General features: G+C 36.6%; 1 protein-coding gene across 3 annotated transcripts in view; it reads left to right on the top strand.

Annotated features, from left to right (window-relative positions):
- Positions 1–23,297, top strand: part of OSBPL6 (oxysterol binding protein like 6) — a 188,454-nt gene that overhangs the window by 162,452 nt on the left and 2,705 nt on the right. For all 3 annotated transcript variants that reach the window (XM_036745639.1, XM_036745640.1, XM_036745641.1), the window contains 9 exons: positions 211–298; positions 1,143–1,396; positions 2,476–2,613; positions 2,972–3,035; positions 4,958–5,036; positions 7,898–8,042; positions 10,302–10,446; positions 15,647–15,773; positions 21,654–21,776. In XM_036745639.1, coding sequence (XP_036601534.1) covers positions 211–298; positions 1,143–1,396; positions 2,476–2,613; positions 2,972–3,035; positions 4,958–5,036; positions 7,898–8,042; positions 10,302–10,446; positions 15,647–15,773; positions 21,654–21,776 — 1,163 coding nt within the window. The remainder of the gene's footprint in view (positions 1–210; positions 299–1,142; positions 1,397–2,475; positions 2,614–2,971; positions 3,036–4,957; positions 5,037–7,897; positions 8,043–10,301; positions 10,447–15,646; positions 15,774–21,653; positions 21,777–23,297) is intronic.

Genomic DNA, 23,297 nt, shown 5'->3' on the forward strand with positions numbered 1-23,297 from the left:
CATTGTTAATGTCTTTCTGGTGATAATCATTTCATCTTAATCCATTTTCTCTTGAAAAGAGAAGGGAAGATTGACTTAACTACATTTCCTTTAAGAATAATGGTTTAGATCATCTCAGCCATGTGTACCCATCTTCCAAATGTTTTGACTGTTCTTTTTAAAGGCTTAATTATTTCCACTTTCTGAATTCCATCTCCTTTTCTTTCTTAGGCTTCAGATGATGAGTCTTACATCAGTGATGTGAGTGATAATATATCTGAAGACAATACCAGTGTTGCAGACAACATTTCCCGGCAAAGTACGTAGTGCTGTGAACCCTCAATTTGTATAACCTATATACTTGCCTTTGCTACCATAATGACTTTCCCAACTATATAAACATTGTTTTTCTCCATAATTATCTTTTCAGAGCTGATTCCCCATTGATTTCTAATTTTTATGTTCTGTTAATGTAGCTGGTCCAAACAGTAAACTGCATATTACTGAACCACAGAATTTTAAACTTGGAAGACAACTCAGTAGCCACAAAATCCAACCCATGCCCCAGGGAAAAAAAAAAAAACCCTTACCACAACCTATGTGACAGAAAGTTCATATGGCCTCTTCCTGTGGACCTTCCAATGAGAAAGAACCTAACCTTTGGATAGCTTTAAGTTGAAAAGTTTTCTTCAAGGCTAAATTTGTGTTTTCGCAACTACTGCACTTTGTTCCTGGTTCTGCCAAACTGGGACCATACTGCAAGCCAATTTAATCCTTCTTCAATATGACTCCTCTTCAAGTTCTTATAAAGTCACTCAGAATACTTTTACTGTAAAAAGTTTTCGATGACTAAAAACGGCATAGTTCTGGTTCTTTTTCCCACCCACTTAATTTGCTTCTTGAAAGTCTGTTTTAATGTTATTTGCATATATTTAACACCTGGTAAATAAATTATACTCCCATGATTGTTTGTGCATTAATGAATAGCCATGTGTTGATATAATGAAGTTTACTTAAATGTACTTAAGAAAGTACATTATAATGAAGGCTTAATAAATACAGCCTATGCATAATTTTAAAATATGACTTATCGGGCCTGCCTTTGGAAAAAAAAGTAAGAACAAAATATCTTCCAGTCTGTGATTCTTGTCTTTCTCTTCCAGTCCTTAATGGAGAGCTTACGGGAGGTGCGTTCCGAAATGGACGTCGAACTTGCCTCCCAGCTCCATGCCCTGATACTAGCAACATTAATCTGTGGAATATTTTGAGAAACAACATTGGCAAAGATCTATCTAAGGTCTCTATGCCTGTGGAATTGAATGAGCCCCTCAACACTCTGCAGCATCTCTGTGAGGAAATTGAATACAGTGAGCTCTTGGACAAGGCTTCCGAAACTGATGACCCGTATGAGCGCATGGTAATGTTTGGCGCCACGAGGCAGCGCCCCTCAAAAACAAAACAAAACCCACAGGCTAATTTCAGAACAGGGCTTAACTAGACCAGAATACTTAGCCTCGTTGGCTGTGTTTGTTTTTTAAAATCATCAGCACCTAGACAGCTAGGTAGTTCAATGGAGAAAGTACTGGGATGTAGAGTTGGGAAGACCTGAATTCAAATTATGCTTCAATGATTTACTAGCTTTGAGACTGTGAGCAATTCATTTAGGCTTTCTCAGCCTCAGTTTCTTCTCTGTAAAATGAGGATAATAATAGCACCTACCTCACAGGATTGTTGTGAGAATCAAATGATATAATTTTGCAAACTTTAACGCATCAGATAAATGCTAGCTATCATCATCATCATCATCATCATCATCATTATTATTAGTTTTAGTGTAGTCTGCCTCTTTGTAGATGTAGACACACTCCCTCTGGAGATCTGGTCCTTCCAGTAAAAGGAGGCCAAACCACCTAAGTAAGGGCTTCTCTAATACCTGAGGAAACTAAGGCCAAGTAGGTTCATATCCTTTTGAGAAAGATTTACTCTATATAAATTTACCCCAGCTTGGAAGTTTCCTTAGTATATAAAGGAGTTGTATTCCGTGCAGTTTTAAGACATGCCCAGCCACATATTCTGTCTCCTTCTCCTGAAAACCAAGAAATACTATTGGTCAGTGCCACAAGGATTTTAGGCCTGGATTGGGCAAGTAATTCATCTCCTCCTTGCCTGGGCTCTACTCCAGTCTAATGTTGAAAACAGTCCCCTCATCTGCTTAAGGCTGTCCCCCTATGATCACGGAGCCTTGTTCCAAGTAAGCGTTAGTCTTGGTCATTCCGTCCCGAGGCACTTCTCAAAGTATCCCAGGCATTTTCTTGTCACATTCAAGGTTTAGACCCTTTTTTTTTCTTTTGCTCATGGAAGAAGACTGCAAACAAACAACAGGAAAAAACCATAAAATGAGATGCTTTTCATGACATTTAGAGAGTGAGGGTGGAGGGGGCACTCACCTGGCTACACCTCTCCTACATTATTTTTCTTTCTCAAATGTTTTAACAGGTTCTCATTGCTGCATTTGCAGTTTCAGGATACTGCGCTACCTACTTCAGAGCAGGAAGTAAGCCATTCAACCCTGTGCTTGGTGAGACGTACGAGTGCATTCGAGAAGACAAGGGATTCCGTTTTTTCTCAGAGCAGGTAAATCTACCTTTTATCCAGTTCTCTTCTGCACAGGTGGGTAAATGTTTTATGGAACAGAAGTCCTTTAACCAGAAAGCTGTGTGAGTAATGCAGGAAAAAATCTCCCCCAAAATAAAGTACATTTAAATGTTGCTTATTAATGCTTAAAAATATTGTGTGCAAACCTCCATTAATTTAGAGAAAGGTTTTTAAATTGTTTCATTTAAGTATAGCTGAACTGAATATCTCTTATCCCATTGGGAGAAATGTCATTTAAAAAGAATGCTTAGTTTACTTATGATGCAAAAAAGGGGGTGTTTTTGTCTTAATTTCCAGACATTCTGTGTCATTCTTTTTCTTCTTTTTTTTTAACCAGGTTAGCCACCATCCACCCATTTCTGCCTGTCATTGTGAATCAAAGAATTTTGTGTTTTGGCAAGGTTTGTACTATTTTTTTAACTTAAAGGTCGCATTGATGAGCAATTGAAGAAAGTTTCTCATCTCCAAATGTACTCTATGTAGAGTTCCAACTCATGATCTCAGAGGATGTTACTAATTCCTATTGAGTTCAGTTTTAAGTAATTGAATTTTCAACTTTGAATTAGGAAGAAATGCAGGCTAGCAGGCAGCAGTACTCTCAGTTGAGGCATCACTGTTGATATTATGACTTTGGCCAATTCATTTTATATCCCTGGTATTCGTGTCCTTAAAATGAAGACTATTAAATCCATTCCCCTTCTTTTATTTCTGGGGGATGCTGAAGATTAAAGATAAAGTGTTCGCAAAGATTTTGTAATCACGAAGGAGAGACTACAACATCCATTCTAAATACTGTTTTACTTGTTTGCATAATCGTGATTATAGTTTCAGCGTTTGTAAGGACAATCTAAATTTATCTCTGAGGTCACTCTAATCAAACATTCATTAATCACCTACTGTGTAAAGAGCACAATACCCTAGAGGGCATAAAAAGTCTAGATAAGAGACATACAGTCCCTGCCTTTATGGTACCTATAGTGGGGTGGAAGTGTATGGAACATACCTAGATAATGTAATATAAAGTGATACATGTTACAGATTGAAGGGAAGGAAGGACACAAACATTATATAGAGCCTACTGTGTGCCAGGCACTAGGCTAAACCTTTTATTGACATTATCTCATTTTATCTTCATAACAACCCTGGGAGGTAGGTGCTGTTATTATACCCATTTTTACAGTTGAGGAAACTGAGGCAGACAGATTTGAGTGATTTGTCCAAGGTCACATAGCTAGTATCTGAGGTCAGATTTGAAGTCGGTTCTTCCTGACATCAGGCCCTGCACTCTATCTACTGTGCCACCTGGTTGCCTCTAAAGAGAGGTCAGAGCTAGAAATAAAGTTGAGTAAAGCTAAAGTAAAGCATTAAGATCACTGATTAATTAAGGTTAATCTGGACCCAGTTAGCAAGTTTTAGGCAGAACTATAAAACCTACCATTCCTGTGAAAAACAATACCCAAATTAGGCCACTACCTGTGAATAGAGCCATCTGTATGTAATATATAATTTGTAATATCCTAAAGGATGTTGCATTGCTCATATAAACCACTCAAACCTGAAGCAATATTCCCATGGTAAAAGAAACACAGGGCATTAACAAAATGTTTTTCAGAGAATACTTAACATTCAGCAAAGATGCTGAAGTTCTGTGATTAAACTAATGTCTCTTTATTTTACCAGAATAGAAGAGGGAAATACTTACCAATAAGAATATAACCCATTTCCTAAGAGCAAAGAGAATCATCATCCAGATATTACCTGATTAGTCTGTATATCATCTAATCTGTCGGGATGTATCTGACTCCATTTCTTCATAAGCTTTTAGCATCTGTAGTCTCAAATATAAAATTTATGTTCTCATGTCCTTCAGGAATATATTTCATATATACGAATACATGGCATTATAACATTATGAACATTTTAACTATACAAGTGATATATGGCATATTTATTCTTTCCACCTTATAGTTATCATATATGCCCCTGTTTACTTCAAAGCACTTGACATTTGCTTGTTCATAGTACACAGCTTTATTTCATTTTATTAGTTGGGATGAAATATGAAACATCCGTTGTAGAGGGGCGTCATTTATATCTTTCAGAGTCATATCTGATCTCTTCATGCTCAGGTAATCTTCAGGAGACTCGCTGCCTTAATATCTGATATCTTTGACTTCATCAGAAGTAACTTTTTCATTGTTTCCAAAAATGACATCTACCGTTCCAGGATCCCCATCACATGTTTAACCGCATAGAATAGCTAGAGAATAAATTCTTGTAATCGGAGTCTATTTCTCTTTTGTCCTCCACTTTTTTTTTTCAGATATAAGATGGAAAAACAAATTCTGGGGGAAATCCATGGAAATCCTACCTGTGGGAACACTGAATGTGACACTTCCAAAGTAGGTTCCCCTTTTTCTTCTTGCTCTCTTCCTCTCTGGTTTTCTAAAGAACAGCCCTTTTAAACATTATTGGGGTCAAGGGAACTTTTCTTTTAATGTGGAACTTCTGCTGATATTATTGTAGTATGAAGGACAGCATGGTGTAGTGGATGGGGAGCCAGAAAGTCCTGTCAAGTCAAGGAGCATGTATTAAGCACCTACTATTTGCCAGGCACTGTGCTAAGCCCTGGGGACACAAGAAAAGGCAAAAGACAGTCTCTGCTCTGCTCTCAAGAAGCGGAGGAGATAATGGAGGAGATAACATATACATGACTATATACAAACAAGATATAGACAGAGTAAATTGGAGATACACTTGGAGCAAAGGCACTACTAAGATTAAGAAGGACTGAGAAAGGCTTCGTGCAGAAAGTAATATTTTAGCTGAGACTTGAAGGAAGCCAGTGAAGGCAGGAGTTGGAGAGGAAGAAGAGCAGTTCACCCACAGGGAACAACCAGCCAAAGAAAATGCCCAGAGTAGGTAGGTTATGTTGTGTTTAAGGCACAGCAAGGAGTTCAGTGTCACTAGATTGTAGAGTATGTGGAGACAAGTAAGGTATAAGATGACTGGAAAGATAGGCAGGGGCCAAGTTATAAAGGAAGACAGGAATTCACATACTGGCTATGTGACCCTGGGCAAATCACTTAAATTCTCACTGCTCTAGGGAATCTCTAAAATTGTTAAGTTACAGGGGAAGTACCAACCTCTACTAGTAGAAGGACTTTCCTCATCTGGGAATTCCATATACAAATAAAATCATAGATTCAGGCCCTATCCATGGAGGGAACAAAAAGTACTTTGCAAAATCTTAAAAGGTCATATAAATATTATGGTGTTGACCTAAGTTGATTTTAAAGTGTTAATTCAAAAAAGCATTTATTGAGTGCTAATTACATCCAAAGTGCTATGGATGCAAAGACAAATTATAACAATGCCTGCTTTCAAAGAGCAACTCAAGTATAATGGGGAGTCCTTCCATGAATGGGTTGGGGCCAGTGGCTGCTCACATCTCTTCCAACTCTCAGTTCTGTGCTTCTGAGGGTTCATTAAACTCTAAGAAAATAACATGTTCATAGAAAAACAAATATAAAATAAACAATGTAAACAGAAAGTAATTTTGGATACAGTGTGGGGCATCCAGAAAAGACATGGCATAGGAAATTGAGTTGGGAAGAAAAAAATTTAGGCATGGGGAAAAGCCTGAGCAAAGATACATAGATAAAAGTTGGGATGTCACATACATGGAACAAATAGTAAATAGGCCTGTTTGGCTGGAATGTGGAGCCTGTGAGTGGAGTGAGTAATGTGAAATATTTATGGATAGGTAAGTAGGATCCAGGTTGTGAAGGGTTTTAAATGACAAAGAGAGGAGGCTGCATTTGAATAAAAAGGGAGCCACTGGGGTTTTTTGAGCAGAGAAGTGACATGATCAGGTCTGTGCTTTAGAAATATTTGTTAATGCACTGTGGGAACTTTGGAAATTCGAGGCTCTACAGGCATATGCATTAAAACTTTCTATCCTGAGCAATTTGTGTTCTATGATAAAGATAACCACATCCAAATTAACCAAAGAAGAGTTAATATGTACTGTGTAGCATTGAAATGTGTCCAGTCCAGCCTACTATCAATCTCATTTCTCCAAGAATATGTCCTGTTTTGACCCCCTTGTCCCTAAATGCACTGGGGACAGTTCTGAGGAACTGTTCCTTATTTTGGAAGTCAGCCTAGGGAAACCAAGCTGCTGCCACAGATGCCTGTCAGCACTACCCCTTCTAGTGGCTTTGAATAATTCATTTGTATAGTTTTGTCCTTTCTCTCTCCTCCCTTCCATTATTTCTCCCTTCCCCACTGTGTGTGTCATTTATTTGTATGAGAGACAGGATAACATAGTATGCATAGGGCCAGTGTCAAACTCAGGACATCCTGGCTTCAAATTTTGCGCCTAACACATACTAATTGTGTCACAATGGGTAAGTCACTTAACCTCCCAGTTACTCAGACTTTAAGTTACATATATGTTACCAATGTCTATCAGGGAGAGAGTTTCCACACCAGTGTAATCACACACATAAGTGTATATGTGTGTACATGTATTTGTATATTTATGTATGTGGGCATTTATATAGTTTACTGTAGATGTATAAATAGAAAGCTGTATATATATGTATGTATATATGTAAATATACATATGTATATGTCTGTATAGCTAATTACATATAGATAAAAATTCATGTGTATATATATATATACTCATATCTACATATGTCTATGTAGCTAATTTTATACATTGAGATAGAAATACTTTGTATAGATATAAATATATAAAGCAAGAATGTGTAATGTGTATGGTGATGCATAGTCTATGCACTGGCATATTATGTGCATTAGACTATGCTAATTCATTTATTTTAATTTGGAATTGCTGACTTTTTACTAAATTATGTAAACATATGCAGATTCATGTGTGAGATAAATTCAAAGAGCTACAAAAACATATTTCTCCATATATTTCTTGGGGGAAAAGCTGATAATGTTCCATTAGTCCAATGAATTTGCCACAGCTTTGTGGAATTATCTGGAAAGGTCATTAATTCTTTCCAAACAATCATTTTCATCTCACGTATTCATGGGTCAGAATCAGAAACTTAGAATCTGCTATCAGAAAAATAAGTGACTACTTAAAAACCTCCAAGGAGGAGGTAGCAAGAATTAAAGTAAGGGGAGAGGAGCTTTGGATGACTAGTTTTAGGTTTACCTTCGGTGTATAAGTAGAGATATCTGTGGGTTTCATTGTTTTAGCAGTAATAAACTCTCTTTCTAGGTATGGAGATTACTACGTATGGAACAAAGTCACGACATGCATCCATAACATCCTCAGTGGAAGGAGATGGATAGAGCATTATGGAGAAATCACTATTAGAAATACAAAGAGCAGTATTTGTATCTGTAAACTCACATTTATCAAGGTAAATAATGTGGTCAGGGAAAATAGTATGAAATGCGTCCTAAGGAAGAGACAGAACATTTAATATGTAATGTTTTGAGTAGGTTGAATTGTTTTAAAAAATAGCTTTTGCGTGGATTTACTTTCCCCCAATATCCATTTTCAGCTGATCGTATTTACGATAACTGAGTTTATCATTATCAGCTTCTAAGGACACTTAAATGTAGCAATAAATAAAGTATATACTAGTTACCAATCTCTTACTATCAGTTTATCTCAACTGTTATGACCCATGTGGAAATTTGATCAACAGAAAAGTAGACCTTTGATCTCAGGAAGGTAAGTTATTAAAATGACAAATGCCTGAAGTACCCAAATACCCACAAAGGCATTCTTCCCTTTCTTCTGTCTGAATTGGAATTACTGGTTGGGATGTCACAGTTACAAATTGTATTTTTCTACATGTAGACTTAAAACACTACCCCGATACAGAGAATATTCCATCCATTTGTTTCAGCATTTCAGAATTATTGGGCAGGTTCCAATATGGCATACAGGTTTCAGCTTAATTTTAGTTCATGTTTTTCTCAATCCCTTGCCCCAAGCTCTAAATGAAGGTTTCCTTTCATTTTATATACCTTCTCTTTATCTTAAGATAACTCTAAAATTACTATTTATTTTTCCAGTTTGGTGGGGGACCCAGAGCTAAAGAACAAGGCTATGTTTTGATTTAGTGATGTTAACTGGTGCTTTGCAAATATAGTCTCTTACAATCCAGAAGTACTTATTAAGCGCCTTCTGTGTGCTAAGCACTGTGCTAGGCTCTAGAAATACAAAAACAAGGGAAGCACTTCCTGCTTTCAAGGAGTTGATATTTGAATGAGGAAGACAACACCTTACACATAAAAGTGGCCTTGGATGGGAAGGCAGGAGCAGCTCTAGGGAACAGGAAAGTTCCCCTGCAGAAAGTGTCACTTGAATTGAGTCACAGAGGAAGCTAAGAACTCCAGGAGTGGCAGATGAGGAGGAAAAGCATTCCAAGTATGGGGATGACCAGTTCAAAGGCCCGAGTTGTTAGATTTGAAAGGGACCTTTAGCTCATTTCTTTCATTTTACAGAGGAGACAGCTAAGGCCCAGAAATACAAATGATTTTCCTTTAAGATCATATGGGAAGTTAGTGGTAAACCCAATTATCTTGATTCCTAATCCATTGTTTTTTCTGTTATGTGAATGAGTGTGCATACTGGTGTATGCCCTAGATAGAAGGATCTAATACAATTCACTTATTTACCAAAATACTTTGAAAATGGCTTCTGGATCTGTTTCTCCTTTTTAAGTTTCAAATACTGAAATTAACTTGTTACTAACTATGGAGGAAGTATTTGACTATAAGGAATAATTAATCGATTCGTTAACATAGGTCTCAATTCCTGTAAGATAGAAACTGTATCATATTTGTTTCATAAGATGGGAACTATATCATATTTGTTTCACAACCTGATCCTACCTAAAGTATGATCAATAAATTGTCAGTGAATGAATAAAATAACATGTTGCACTAATTGGAACCTGGGTTATTATCCTACCTTTGCTGTAGGCCAACTGGGTGGCCACAGACAATTCAATTAAACAAGCATTTAGGAAGCATCTACTGTATACCAAGTACTCTCTGGGGTTTAGAGATTTTTTTTTTTAAGTTAAAACATTACCTGCCCTCAAAGAGCTTAAATTCTACTGGGCAAGTCATACCTCTTTAATTCCCAGTTTCTTTAATTGACATCCTCCTTGAAGCTCATTTTCCTCTTCTACTAAATGAAATGGTTAAACTGGATAACCCTGAAATCCTTTCTAGCTCTATCATGAATCCTAAAATAGGGGAGAGTTTATTACAAGTTTTCTAAGGTTTTTCTAGCTCTAACATTCTATGCTAGTCTTTTTTCTGTTCTAAAATGAAAACTGTTCAAGTGTTTAGAAAAATATATATATTAAAAACTAATGTTAAACTGTACATTTAGCTAATGGCCTACCTCTTTTCTCCTTCACATTCTAATTCATCAAACATTTGGAATGAACTGTGTTAATGATGCTTCAAGCATTTCTTGATAATCTTTTGAAATGGTCTAGGCATTGAATTTTTCAGCTAAGTAAATTCCTTTAGCTTTTGTTAGAATGGGCTATATTTTTTGACAAAGGCTTTCAACAGAGCCTTCTGGCTTTAATATCACTGTATAATGAAACTGGCACTATGACAACTTGGAGGGGGGTTGTTTTTTTTTCTAGGTGAATTATTGGAATTCTAATGTAAATGAAGTCCAAGGGGTTGTCATCGATCAGGAAGGAAAGGTGGTTCACCGTCTCTTTGGAAAGTGGCATGAAGGATTATACTGTGGTGTACCACCATCAGCAAAGTGCATATGGAGGCCAGGTGAGACCTTCCCAGGTATACTCCTTTGCATAGTACTGAAAGGAGAGAGCAAGAAAGGTTACTTTAACAACAGAAATAAAGTAATGTTGTCACATGACAAATATACTTTCTCTTGACTATTTTTTCTGTTAATGTTCAAATGTAAAGATGTAACTAATCAAAAGTAAGTGCAGATACATATTTAGGTAACTTTTGTAAGTTTTTATAATAACAGCTCACATTTACTTGGTGTTTCCTCACAACAAACTCTGTGAAATAATGAGTCTACATATGAGGATGCCAGACTTGGAATCTGATAGATCTGTGTTTCAATCCCACCTTCAACACTTGCTAGCTGTGTGATTTGGGGCAAGTCACTTAATTTTTCTGAGCCTCAGTTTCTTCATCTGTAACAAGAGGATGATAATACTTATAGTGTTTCCTTCATAGGTTGTTGTGAGTCTTGGAACTCAAATGAGATAATATCTAAAAAGTGGTCTAAAAACCTTAAAATTCTTGGTAAATGGCAGAGATTATTATTCCCATTTTATACATGGGGATAGTAAAGAGTATAGAGGTTAAGTGGCTGCCTAGCTTCCTATTGTTAATAATTACTGGCATTTATGGACCTGTTTAAGTTTCGTGAGACACTTATATTACCTCATTTAATCCTCAGAACAATCTTGAGAGATTTTGCAGTTGAGGGAACTAAGGCTTTAGGATATGAAGTGAGTTATATCCGTGGCCATATGGCTAGTTGGTATCAGCTATAGTATATGGACCTGGGTGTCCCATGACTCCAGCTCTTACTCATTTTGCCCTACTTCAGACTGCCCTGTTTCCTTATTGTGGATGTTAATACATAGAAAACTTTACCATCTTTTAGTTATGAGAGGTTTAGACATCACTGTGGAGATTTGTTTGGCTACTGTATTGCTCCCTAATCTGTACTGTAATCTTGACTAGAAGCATTGGGAATGGGGGACAGCAACAGGATAAAATATGGGGTGAAACAGTCAGGGTCTAAGAGAGGGGAAAAAGAAAGAGGAAGGGAAGGAAAATGCATTGGGACCTAATGCAGGACCAGAATGGCCCAGGAAATTATTCTATAATTGGAAGCCCTTGATACATTAGGATATAAATTATTTTCTATTGTAAATTTACCTACCTATTTCTGAATTCTAATTGAAAACGCCTAATAATTTTACCAAAGGCTTATTTTAGTCACATAAAAATATGTTTTTCTCTATTACTGAGTGCTTCCAGTAAATCTTGATGATACTTACTAACTTAAATTTGCATAACATTTTAAGTTCTTTAAGGAAGCTTTACAAATTGTTCAGCAGAAGTAGTCTTGTAAATTCCAAGGCTTTGTAGATTTTGGAAATGATAAATTTTAATATATTAGTGCCCAAATAAATGGGAGGCAGGGGAGGGAGTGAAAGGGAAGGAGAAAGTGGGGAGAGGGAAGAAGTTTTTAGATCCTAACAGAGAAATCCTAACTTTTCTTAAGCCAAACAAACAAATAATAATAGTAGTAATAATTGTTCACATTTATTTATCAGGTTTACAAATTGATTTCCTCATTATACTTCTGTGAAATAGTATAAATGTAAGGGAAAGAGACTACTTGAGCAGAATGTTGTAGGCATTGTCAGAGTTGGTCACTGTGTTGTGTGTTCCTACTTTACTTCTTTTCTTTCATAAAAGAATAGATTTAATTCAGAGGAATAGGATATTTCCAGAATTTACTGACACACATTCAAAGAAAAGTAAAACTGTTTTTTAAAAATTTGTTATCCCTAAATTGTGAGTGAAGGTCTGACTATATCCAACTTTCCTCTCCTTCTGTAACAAAAATTCTAAAATGGGATTGTTATCTTTTTCCAGTGGTTCCAACCATTTCTGTCTAGACAATTAGTTTTTCCCTTATTGGTAAGGACCAAATCCTAAATAAAAATCACCTTCATTGATTTATCTACATTTTGAAAGATGAACTGATCATTTTAAGCCAGACGCCACTATCCTTAGCTATCCCACTGGGGCCACAGAGAGAGTTCCAATAGATGTTCAAATAACAGAAGTATCAGATGACTGTGTCCATGTCAGGCTTATGTTTGATTTCCTAATCCTTGTCCATTTCCTGCGTCAAGGTGGTCATTAATAAACTCGGCTGTCAAAATCTCTTGTTTCTAACGCTGTTACTCTTCAACCAAATGCTTTCTACCATGTTTCTTTGCCCTTGTCATTTCTGGGTAGTCTTGAGTGAATATATATCTTCTTGGTAAATAATGATACTCTGTGTCTCCTAAGAGAGGTTGAAAAGTGAGGTGAAAAAGTGGAAGTAGTGAACATAAATTATATAGATATAAAATGTACATAGAATTTTCAGGGAGTTTGGCTGTAAAAAGGAGGAAAGACATTAGATCATAGCTTGAGGAGATGACAAGGTCAAGTAAAGGTTAGGGAAGATATGAGCATGTTAGATTGGAGATTAGAAAGAGGATAATTGAAGGCTCAGCCTCTAACAGAAGATGGAAAGGAAGGGGATCAAGAGTACAAATGGGGGTGGCCTTTGAGGGACACAGACCATTTTTTCCTCTAAGACTGGAATAGAGGATTAGAGAATAGATGATACTGTTGAAGGGTTTTGAGATATGGAGTAGGGAAGAAAAGAGACCTTATGATGAATGGCCTCAGTTTTTTGGTTTTTGTAAAGTAAAAGGAAAATATGACTCTTCTAGGAGGGAGTGGTGTAGGTGAGTTGAGTAAAGAAAACATTTGAAACCTTGCGCAGAGAGTATGATAGGGAGGGAACCAAGGTTGCCATGCTCCCCAGCTGGAAATAGGTAATAAGACTGTAGTGGTGGACCTAGTGAGCTCAGCTGTGTGAGCAGGCAGGCAGCAGGCAGTTAGAAAAGGCATCCTCTTATTGATTATATAGCAATCAAATTGATAATTTACTGAAAGTCTTTACACAGTAAACTTCAAAATAGTTTTTTTTCTTCCTTCCCCACCCTAACCTTCCATTGACTTTTCTAGCATGTAATCAAAGTTTATTTACCTTCATGCAAATTTGCTCCTTTTTGTGGTTTAATTTTAAAATATGATTTAGATAACTAAAAATATGTGTTACCCTAAAGGCTTTTTCATATATTTTGGTTTTGTAAAATAAGAGGTAGTAGGACCTGGTTGACTAGACTTGGAGTTAGCAATACACATGTCTCATTCGCTTATTTTTGGCATAGTCATTGGACGGAAAGAAGAAAACAAATATTTGTTAAGTGTCAGTTATGTGCTAGGCATTACAAATATTTTATCATTTGATCCTCACAACAACTCTGGGAGAGATAAATATTAGTGTATACCAGTTTTACAGTTGTGGAAACTGAGGCAGACAGGTTAAATGACTTGCTCAAGATCACACAACTATTAAGTGTCTAATGCTGGATTTGAACTTAGGTCTTCTTGACTCTAGGTCCAGTGCTGTAAACACCCAGCTGCCTAGGGCAAATTACTTAATCTCCTGAAGCCTCAGTTTCTTATCTGTAAAATGGAAATAATACTACCACCTACCCCACAGGGTTGTGGTGAGAATCAAATGAGATAACGCATATAAGATGCTTTATAAACTTTAAGGAACTATGTAAATATAAGATCTTATTATGATAAAAAGTATTTGCATTTCAAGAATACAGCAAAAATCATGCTGCTCTAATTGACACTCAGCGCTAATTTACCCTGTTATTTCAACTCTAGTAAGAGATAGTTCTGTTAAATTTAGTTACTATAAACAACTTCATTATTCTTGTAGAATCTGAGTAACTCAATTGTATAGTGCTGATATCAAGTACCAGTAAAAAAAAAAAAAAGAAAGAAATGTATGTTTGTTACTTATTTTCTCACAGTGGATCCATAACTTTATGGGTTTGCTTACCAATTTGAGTAATTTTGAAATTGACAGTGAAATTTCACAAGAGTCCTTAGTAAGCTTTACATTTCCTGTTGGTAAAGTAGTTAAAGTATCAATACAAAGCTCTTACAGATTGCCATGTTTTTTGCTTCTCCATAACATTGCCAAGCAAACTTTTTTTTTTATAAAGCTAATTATATTGACATTTTGTAAACACATTGAATTTTAAAAGAAACATGATGAAATAATTTAGTCAGTGCGTTCTAAAACAGTGTATAAGGAAACCTGGATTTTTGTCAGTCTATTGATATAATTAAATATATAATTTAAATTAAATAATTAAAATATATTTTAAAAATCTTCCTTTTGGGATAATCATTATGAAATTACAAAATCGAGTTCCCTGAGTGGCTTTTTAAGAGACTCACAATCTCACATGTCCTAATTGAATTAATCACTAAGCTTAGTGTCCAGAATAAGGTCTGTCAAGTCAAGTTAACAAGCATTTATTAAGCGTATGCACTGTGCCAGCCCCTGTGCTAACTGCTGGGAATACAAAGTCAAAAATAGTTCCTGCCCTTAAGGAACTCTCAGTCCAGTGGGGGAGACAACATGCAAACAACTAAGTCCATACAAGAAATAGAGATAATCATATTGGGAAAGCCCTAACATTGAGGGAGACTCATTATATTTCACCTGGATTAGACCACATTGGAGTTTGGTATTTAGTTCTGGGTTCCATATTTTAGGAAAGACTTTGACAAACTGGAGTTTATCCAAAGCAATACTAACAGGATGGTGAGGGGACTGAAAACTGTTCTATACAAGGATTAGTTGAAGGAAGGGGATATTTGACCTGGAGAAGGGAAGATTTAGGCAGACCATGATAGCTGAATTCAGTCATTTGAAAAGCTCCCATGTGAAAAAGGAATTCAACATATTCCACTTGCTTCCAAAGAACAGAACTAGAAACAAAGGATAGAAGTTATAGAGCCACAAATTTAGGCTCTATGTATGGAAAAATTAAAGATACAGAAATGAAATTGGCTGAATTGGGGAAGTAGTGGGGCCCCAATCACTGGAGGTCTTCAGACAGAGGCTGCTTATCCCTTATTGAAGTAGTTCAGTCATAGGATGAGGTCTCTTCCAACTCAGTGACTTCAATCATGGTTATATAAAGTGATGGCATTACTCAGTAGCAGCTGTGTATAGCAATGAATCGCCTGGACACTTTAATTTTTTTTTGTTTGGGTTTTTTTTTTTCTTAATGTTTCTCAGCAATATTTTATTTTGTTGAATTTCTTTCAGGTTCCATGCCAACCAATTATGAACTCTACTATGGCTTTACAAGGTTTGCTATTGAACTCAATGAATTAGATCCTGTCCTGAAAGAACTTCTTCCTCCAACAGATGCTCGATTCCGGCCAGATCAAAGGTAAGAGTTTTAACATTTTTAAATGATTTTGATAAAACCATCACAGGATCTCCAGAGCTTACCAAACTATTCTCTCCCCTTGACTGTTTCAGCAAATGTATTTTGAATACTTCCTATATGCAAGACAGTACTCAAACTAATCAAAACAGAATGCTCTCTGTTGTAATATGCTAAATTTCTAGTTTAACTTGCAAAAATATCCACTGAAGCTTCCTTGCTTCTCTTTTTTTGTTTGTTTTTGTATTTTTTTTTAATCCTAGGAAAAAATAAAAAGAAAAGCATAGTAAAGTGGAAAGACCCTAGGGTTTAGAGTCAAAGAATCAGAGAAAGGACATCAAATCTAAATCCATTAAAAGTTCCCCTCTATAGTGTCCTAGATAAATAGTCACTCAGCCTTTCCCGTGTGAGGGAGTGTGTGAGGGAGAAGCCAAGAAGCGCAGACATTTCATTCCGCTTTGGGATAGCTCTAGCTGTTCTTCTGCCTTCAGCAGAACAACACTAATCCACCTTCAAACACTTGAAGGTGGTTCTCTTCTCCAAGTTAAACATGCCTAGTTTCAATGACTAATGCCCACATGAAGTGACCTCATGGCTCTGAGTTACCTTCCAGCTTAACAATGTCCTTCATATAATGTAGTACCCAGGACTGAAGACAGCAGTACAGAAGCAGTCTGATCAGGGCATAGTAGTGAAGGACAGTCACTTCCGTGATCCTAATATACTCTTAGGTATAGCCTAAGAGTATGTTTGCATTTTTGACTGCTATCCCACTCTGGCTTGTATCAAGCTTGCAGTCACTAAGACCATCAGGTCTTTTTTCTGTAGAGTCATTGGTTAATCAAACCTTCTCTTATATTGAACTTGTGAAGTTGAGGTTTTTGAACCCAAGCCTAAGACCTGATTAAATATTAAATATTATCTTGCTAGATTCAGTTCAGTGGTTTAGCTTGTCCAGGTCTTTTTAGATCCTGACTCTTGTTATCCAGTGATTAACTATTCCTCCCAGCTTTGTGTCATCTGTAAATTTGGTAAGCATGGCATCTATTCCTTTATCCCAAATCACTGATTGATATGTGAAACAGCCTAGTACGAAGGATAGGTCCCTGTGCTTCTCCACTAGGAAACTAGTCCTGGCTCCCTAATTCAATCAGTTCTGCATCCTCCTAATTGTGTTATTGTCTAGTCCGTGTATTTCCATCTTATCCTTAAGAGAAACATCAGAAACTCTGTCAGACAAACACTGCTAAACTTTAAGTGAACTATATCTACACCATCCCCCATCTACCAGTCTAGTAGCTGTTTTAATCAAAAAGTGCTTAGCACAGTACTGGCAGATAGTAAGTGCTATGTAAATGATAGCTGTTATTATCTCCAAACTTACCTTGGTTATCAACTCCCTCTTAGCCATTTTTCTTCAGTCCCTTCTAGTGCAAATGACATTCTTTTTGATAGAAAAATGGAAGCAAAATAAAGTTAATCAGCTCTGTCTGCCCTCCGTAGTCACTTCTTAGCATATCACTCAGGTGATCGGTACTACTTCTCCTTCATTCTCTTCATCATTCTCTTTTTACCAATGTAGCTTAAAAAAAAAAAGACCAAGTCCCTTCTGTTGTCTTTAGCTTTTATCATCAGTTCATTGTAAGTCTTAGTACTCCAGCTCCCAGTTTTATTCTCTACTACCTGCCCTATGTCTATTTTCTATACACGTGTTTTTAATATCTAAGTTGAGTGATGAGTTCCCTAGGTGGCCACATCAATATCTTTAAACAGTTGGGTGGCACAGTGGATAGAGTGCTGGGCCTGGAGTCTCAAAGACCTGGGTTGAAATTCAGCCTCAAACACTAATTAGCTGTGTGACCCTCAAGAAAATCATTTAAACTGTTTACCTCAGTTTCTTCAACTGTAAAATGGGGATGATAATAGCACTTAACCTCCCAGGATCAAATAAGGTAATGCAGTATTTGTAAAACATTTAGCATGATGCCTACTACATAGACATTTGATAAATGCATATTTCCTCCCTACCTTTCTTTTCTTCTTCATGAAAACTGTTTCTTCAGAATATCATTTGCAGGAGCTTCTCATTCATCCAAGTCTGATTTCCCCTTTAGTGTCTTAAGACGTATGATCCAACAATCCTTTGTCTGAAAGCTTTGAAATCTTTTCTCCCCTAATCTAGGATGAATGTTAATCTGTTCCCTGCTTCCCTCTCCTTTTGTCACAAATTTGAAGATATACTAGTCCCTTCCTCATGAAGTTCCCATCATTTCCATCTCTGCCACCATTTCTTCCTTGTCATTGAAAACTAGCTCTAAAACAGAAAGTCTCCCTCTCAATGGTATTTTCACCATTTTAAGGATAAAGTTATTATCAAGCTAATTCAAGAAATACTTAGCTGTTTTACTTTTTGTAGAGAAGTGCTCTGACTAACCAAAGTCTCCCTTCACTACTGTGTCATTTTTGTTGTTGAATCATTTTTCAGTCTTGCCTAAGTCTTCATGGCCCCATTTGGGGTTTTCTTGGCAGAGTTACTGGAGTGGTTTGCTATTTCCTTCTCCAGCTCATTTTGCAGATGAGGAACTGAGGCAAAAGGGGTTATGTAACTTGTCCATGGTCACATAGCTAGTGTCTGAGGCCCAGTTTGAACTCAGGAAGAATCTTCCTGACTCCAGGCCTGGCGCTCTATCCACTGTACCACCTAGCTGTTCCTAAAGGTTTGTTTAGTCATTTTTCAGTCATGTCCAACTCTTCAAGACCCCTTTTGGAGTTTTGTTGGCAAAGATACTAGAGCTCATTTTACAGATGAGGAAACTGAGGCAAACAGCATTAAGTGATTTGCCATGGGTCACATAGTTACTATATCATGTGTCCATGCAATGCTTATAATTTATTTTCCAAATGCCTCATTTATGTTCTTCCTCCTCCGCCAGTGATCAGAAGTGTACACTACTGACAATATTACTTGTTTTTGCTTCTATTCATCTTTGCCCAAATGTTCTCCACCATGATTACCATCTCTTTTTTTGTCTTTCCTCACATGAATATATCTTAATACCTATGCTACTTTGCACCCCTTTAATCTATGCCATTCCTTTTGAGTAAAAGTGTATCCTTCCTGATGCATATTCCTCATCATGAGTCCCAGACCATCGTATCTCAGTGATCCCTTTAAATTCAAATTTGCCTCTTTGTGTTAGGCTTTCTACTTCCCCTTACTTGTCACCTATGTTTTGTGCACCTGTATATGGATACCTGAAGCCATGGGTTTCACTGCTTGCTCTTTTCTTCACTCATGTGAATTTTGGGGTATGCCCAGGGCTATTCTCCCTATCTTACAGCTACTCTTTATAGCTTAGTGGCTATACAAAGGCAATTTTTTTCCTCTCCATTCTCTTTTGAGTTTAAAGCCCATTTGATTAGATTTGCAAGAGTCCTGGAAATGCATTTTCAACAGCTTAAGTTGGTGACATCTCTAGTCTGGAGCCTGTCATTCTTATCTGTTTAGCTGTGGTGCAGAAATCCCAATCCCATCATCAGACACCATCTTCACTGTGCTTTTCAAATCTTCCCTTTTCTGAAGTCCTTGCCTTCAATCAGCTGTAGCAGTTAAACCACTGGGTGCCACTAATGTCTTTGTTTTCTTGGAGGAGGTTTCATCATCCTTGACCATTCTTTCTAGATGCCTTCAGGCAATGTCATTGTGCTTACATTAGTAATTGCTTCTTGCCCGATATCTAGATTTATCAGTAACTTCCTTTACAAAATATTACATTATATATTTATACTTTGCCCTTATTTTTGAAATTTTAACATTTTTAATGCCCCCCATTAGAATTTTTATTCATTCTCTCAATTTTGTTCCCATATTTCTCCTTCCTCATATATTCAGATATACTTTGCCTTGTTTTGCCCATCATTCTCTCAAGAGTTTTTAACACATTTCCTGCTACCCTTTTTTACAGAACTTATTCTTTCCTGTATATTTTGAATGTAGGAAAAAATGTCCCAGCTTCTATCAGTTCTTTTTTCTCACATAAATTTAATTCAACATAAAAGGGATGCAATAGGTTTCTTTATAGTGATAACCCCAAATGTCCATCAATGGGTAGAAGATTGCCATGCTTTTTTTATTTTAAATAACCAATTCCTCATTGTTCCTCATTAATCCACTATAGTGTCTAAAAACCTTTGGCAGTCATCCAACTCTTCACTTTGTCACGGAAGTATCTCCTGATGCACATTAAGCTCATTTTCTCTTGGTCAGGCCTCAGTGGAGATGGAGAACAGCTGGCTATCTTGCCCTATAATGGCACCTGTGGATGCTCAGCACAACCTCATGTATATATAACAAGTGCACTTTGATAAGAACAAAGAGAAGACTACCTTTTGACTTTGTATCCTCCAATGTTCACATGAGAGAATAAATTTTTAAAGCATTTCCCAACAGAATTCTTTCTTTCTATTTTTACATCAGGCAATTCAAATTTCCCCCCTTTTTTAAGTTCTAGAATCCTAAAAGAGGCAGAAGAGTCTGGTAAGGGCCAAATCATTCCTGATTCCTTAATGTTATTCTGCTCAGGTGGTTTTGCATTTCATAGTAGAAGTATTCCTGGAAAATTATGGGAAAGTCCAATTTTGAAAAATCAAATCACCTGATCCCACAACCTTACACAAAATTAGCCAAACTTGTTTTACTTTGAGATACTTTATCTTTATTTCTAACTAGTAAAATTTCTAATTTTTAATTAGCTGTAAGGTTGTTTTTTTTTTTTTTTTCTGATCTTCATTAAGTTGATCCAAAAACAAATACAAATACACAGGGAAACTCGTTATTCAGAGAAATCTTGTGGTGATTGTTTTTGTGAAACAAGACTATATTTTAGTGTAAATAATTGTCTATTTATCTTATTTAGATCTTTATATGGGTAACACGTGGTGAAATGGCCCCACTCAGTTATTGGAGGAAGGGAAGAATAGATTGATAATTTAGTCGCTCATTTGCTAGTTAAGAAAGATTATAGGATCATATATTTAGAGTTAAATGGGACTTCAGGTCATCTAGTCCAACCACCTCATTTTATAGATGAGGAAACTAAGGCCAAGGGAGGTTAAATACTTTGCCCAAGGTCACACAGGTAGTGTTAGGTAGAATTTGAACCCAGATCCTCCAACACCAAATTTAATCTTCATTTTACTCTTCTACATTGCTCTTTCCTGGTCTCTGGAAAAATTTTAGTGGGTGGGATTTAGATTACATAGGAAGGAATTACTTATTTAGTTCATATTTCAGGAGTTTTGAGACATTACCAAGAAATACTGAGTTTTGCAGGGCTTAAGTTCAACTTTTTTATCCCTTGATGAGCAGATGATGAGACAAGACTCAATAAAAAAGTTCCCAATAGCATTGATCCTGTGTGTGTGGTGTCATATATTATACAATATCCAAATTAATAGCAATAAGGAAATTGTTAAGACTGAAGGGTATAATGGGGCAGTTAGGTGGTGCAGTGTATCTGCTGCCAGACGTGAAGTCAGGAAGACTCATTACCCTGAGTTCAAATCTGGCTTCAGACACTTAGTAGCTGTGTCACCCTGGGCAAGTCACTTAACTGTGTTTGCCTCTGTTCTTTATCTATAAAATTAGTTGGAGAAGGAAACAGCAAACCACTCCAGTGTCTTTGCCAAGAAAAACCCAAATGGGGTCATGAAGAGTTGGACACAACTTAGAAATGACTGAACAACGCAGGGTATAATAATTAGAATTCCGCAATGTTTTCTACTCATGTTAACGAGGATAACTACTTTTGTGCTGTGGATTAAATTATTTTACTCCTACCTAATGTGATATGTCTTCTGAAACATGAACCATTCTGTGCTTAGGTTTTTGGAAGAAGGGAATTTAGAAGCAGCAGCTGCTGAGAAGCAAAGAGTAGAAGAGCTCCAGAGATCCAGAAGGCGATACATGGAAGAAAATCACCTGGAACATATACCAAAATTTTTTAAGTAAGTCAATCCATTTCTATAACCAGTTTCCAATGTTTTTCAGGGGAAAAACATTATCATAAAAGATAACTACTAGTGAATAAAAATAAGAACATTATGGTAATAGGAGAATGTAAAAAGGCAAAGGAATCAAGCCCATTAAGAGTGTAAATGTTGCTTTCTGCTCAGGAAGCACTGAAGAAATCCTAGTGTTCATGAATACTTTGGACTCACTAATCCTGAAAATGCTAAGCCAGAGGCTTATTCTTTTCTTCTTCTTTACTCTGCCTATGGAAGATGCTGATGACTTCCTTGCAAAGCCAAGGAAAGTGAGATCTTACCAGGATGCCTTGTTTAGGGATCAGATACTCTGTAAGAAAAGTATCACCCTTCACCCATCTTTGCCAATAAATTTGTAACTATTCTGCTTTCAGCAAGAGAACATCATCATGACCTGATATTTGAATTATGAATATGCAGTCCATTTCACTTTTAGAACCATCCAGAAGTAGAATGGGTTGCCCAAGTAGGCAGGGGATTTCCCCTATATTGGAGGTCTTCAAGGAAAGGCTGGATGACCACTTGTCATTGCTTATGATGGGCATTCTTGTTCATGTAACAATTGGGCTAGACAGCCCTTCGAACTCCAACATTCATTGATTTTGTGACTAACTGTCTTTGAAATCCATTCTGTTGTGATGGCAATGATTATTAACGATGATAGGATGATCATCACTGCTGGGTTTCTCTGTCATACAAATTGGCAATTGTTTTATGTCCTTTTAAAGAGAAATCACTGTAGATACAGTAATTAATCTGAAGGGTCAAAGACCTTGTGCCTTACACTATGCTGATGTAGACATTAGAGCTGTTATCTCATGGCTATGTGCTTTACAACATTTTAACCTCTAATGGATATGTTCAAAGTTACTCATTCTTTATAGACATGTTTTTCAGTAACAATAATAATGATAGTGACCATTTACATTTGCATAAAAGTCTTTTTGACAAAGCCTTTTTCTCACATCCCCTGAGGTAGGTGATATGACTGTTCTCATCCCTGTTATTCCAATGAGAAAACTGAGAGTCAGGAAATTAAGTGACATGAGCAAGATTACACTGCTCCTAGGTTGTCGATCTGGGACTCTCATTGAGATCTTCTGATGTCATGAGCAGCACTCCTAGCCTATCAATGCTTCAGTTTCCTTTTCAGCAAAATGAGGGAGTTGGGTTCAGTGCACTCTAACAATTTTCTAGTTCTAAATAAACAATAATTTAATTCTAATTTTAAATTCTATGATCCTCTTTATTTGAAATATTCAACAATAGACCACAGTGCTTAGCACGTAGTAGGCACTTAAAAATACTTGTTGGCTGATTGATTGTGTTATAAAAATTAGGATGTTTTTAAAAACTGTCATTAAGGCATTAGATACCAAATCAAATTTAAATCACATTTTTCTTTTATTCTGATTCCATCCGTATTAGACTTAAATTGACACACACATGGCCCCAAACTACTGCTTTTCTCTTGCTTGTGGA

Source organism: Trichosurus vulpecula, chromosome 2 (assembly GCF_011100635.1).
Source record: "Trichosurus vulpecula isolate mTriVul1 chromosome 2, mTriVul1.pri, whole genome shotgun sequence".
In the NCBI taxonomy this organism is placed as follows: domain Eukaryota; kingdom Metazoa; phylum Chordata; class Mammalia; order Diprotodontia; family Phalangeridae; genus Trichosurus; species Trichosurus vulpecula.